Source organism: Opisthorchis viverrini (assembly GCF_000715545.1).
Source record: "Opisthorchis viverrini unplaced genomic scaffold opera_v5_81, whole genome shotgun sequence".
NCBI classification, from domain to species: Eukaryota; Metazoa; Platyhelminthes; class Trematoda; order Opisthorchiida; family Opisthorchiidae; genus Opisthorchis; species Opisthorchis viverrini.
This window is the reverse complement of record NW_008751736.1, coordinates 1,239,263-1,239,785: the sequence shown is the minus strand read 5'-3', so window position 1 is coordinate 1,239,785 and position 523 is coordinate 1,239,263. Positions and strand designations below refer to the sequence as shown.

Here is a 523-nt window from a genome sequence, read left to right as displayed (position 1 = left end):
ATATCACGAGGACAAAATGCAACGGATAATTGAAAACTCAAATCCACTTCACTGATGCACTGTCAGCTGTGACTGGTACTAACCTTGTACGAAAATTCAACAATGGCCATGCATCCGTCACTTCCGAGCACTTAGCTGACCGAATATCTAAAATAGAGATAACACACAAGCATTGTAGACGCAAACGAATTCTTTCTACGCACTCAACCATTTCTAACCTATAGTAACGCATGGAGAGAAATCTGCAACAGTTCATCGATCTGGAAGTTGCATTTTTCCCAGTCTAGCCCACCTTTCCTAGACGGACAGTGGCACAATGTCTTAAAAAGACGAATACATTGGGGAAAGTCCACAAGCAAATGGAGGTGAATACAATGAGACCGATCGAATGGAGATTTCAGAGAAGCGAAGGCGAACACTGGACGGTTTTCAAAACCCTGGCGTTCAAATTGTTGCTGGTGAGATCCTTGTGGATTTGGAGTAAGCAGATGACATCGCCCTCATCTTTGAAGACCATAGCGGA

The 523-nt window shown here is 43.6% G+C and overlaps 1 protein-coding gene across 1 annotated transcript in view; it reads right to left on the bottom strand.

The window, feature by feature from the left end:
• Positions 1-123: 123 nt before the first annotated feature.
• The window catches only part of T265_13573 (hypothetical protein), a gene marked incomplete at both ends in the record, with an annotated part of 53,364 nt that continues 52,964 nt past the window's right edge, over positions 124-523 (bottom strand). Inside the window, one exon of the mRNA XM_009169532.1 lies at positions 124-147. Coding sequence (XP_009167796.1) covers positions 125-147 — 23 coding nt within the window. The remainder of the gene's footprint in view (positions 148-523) is intronic.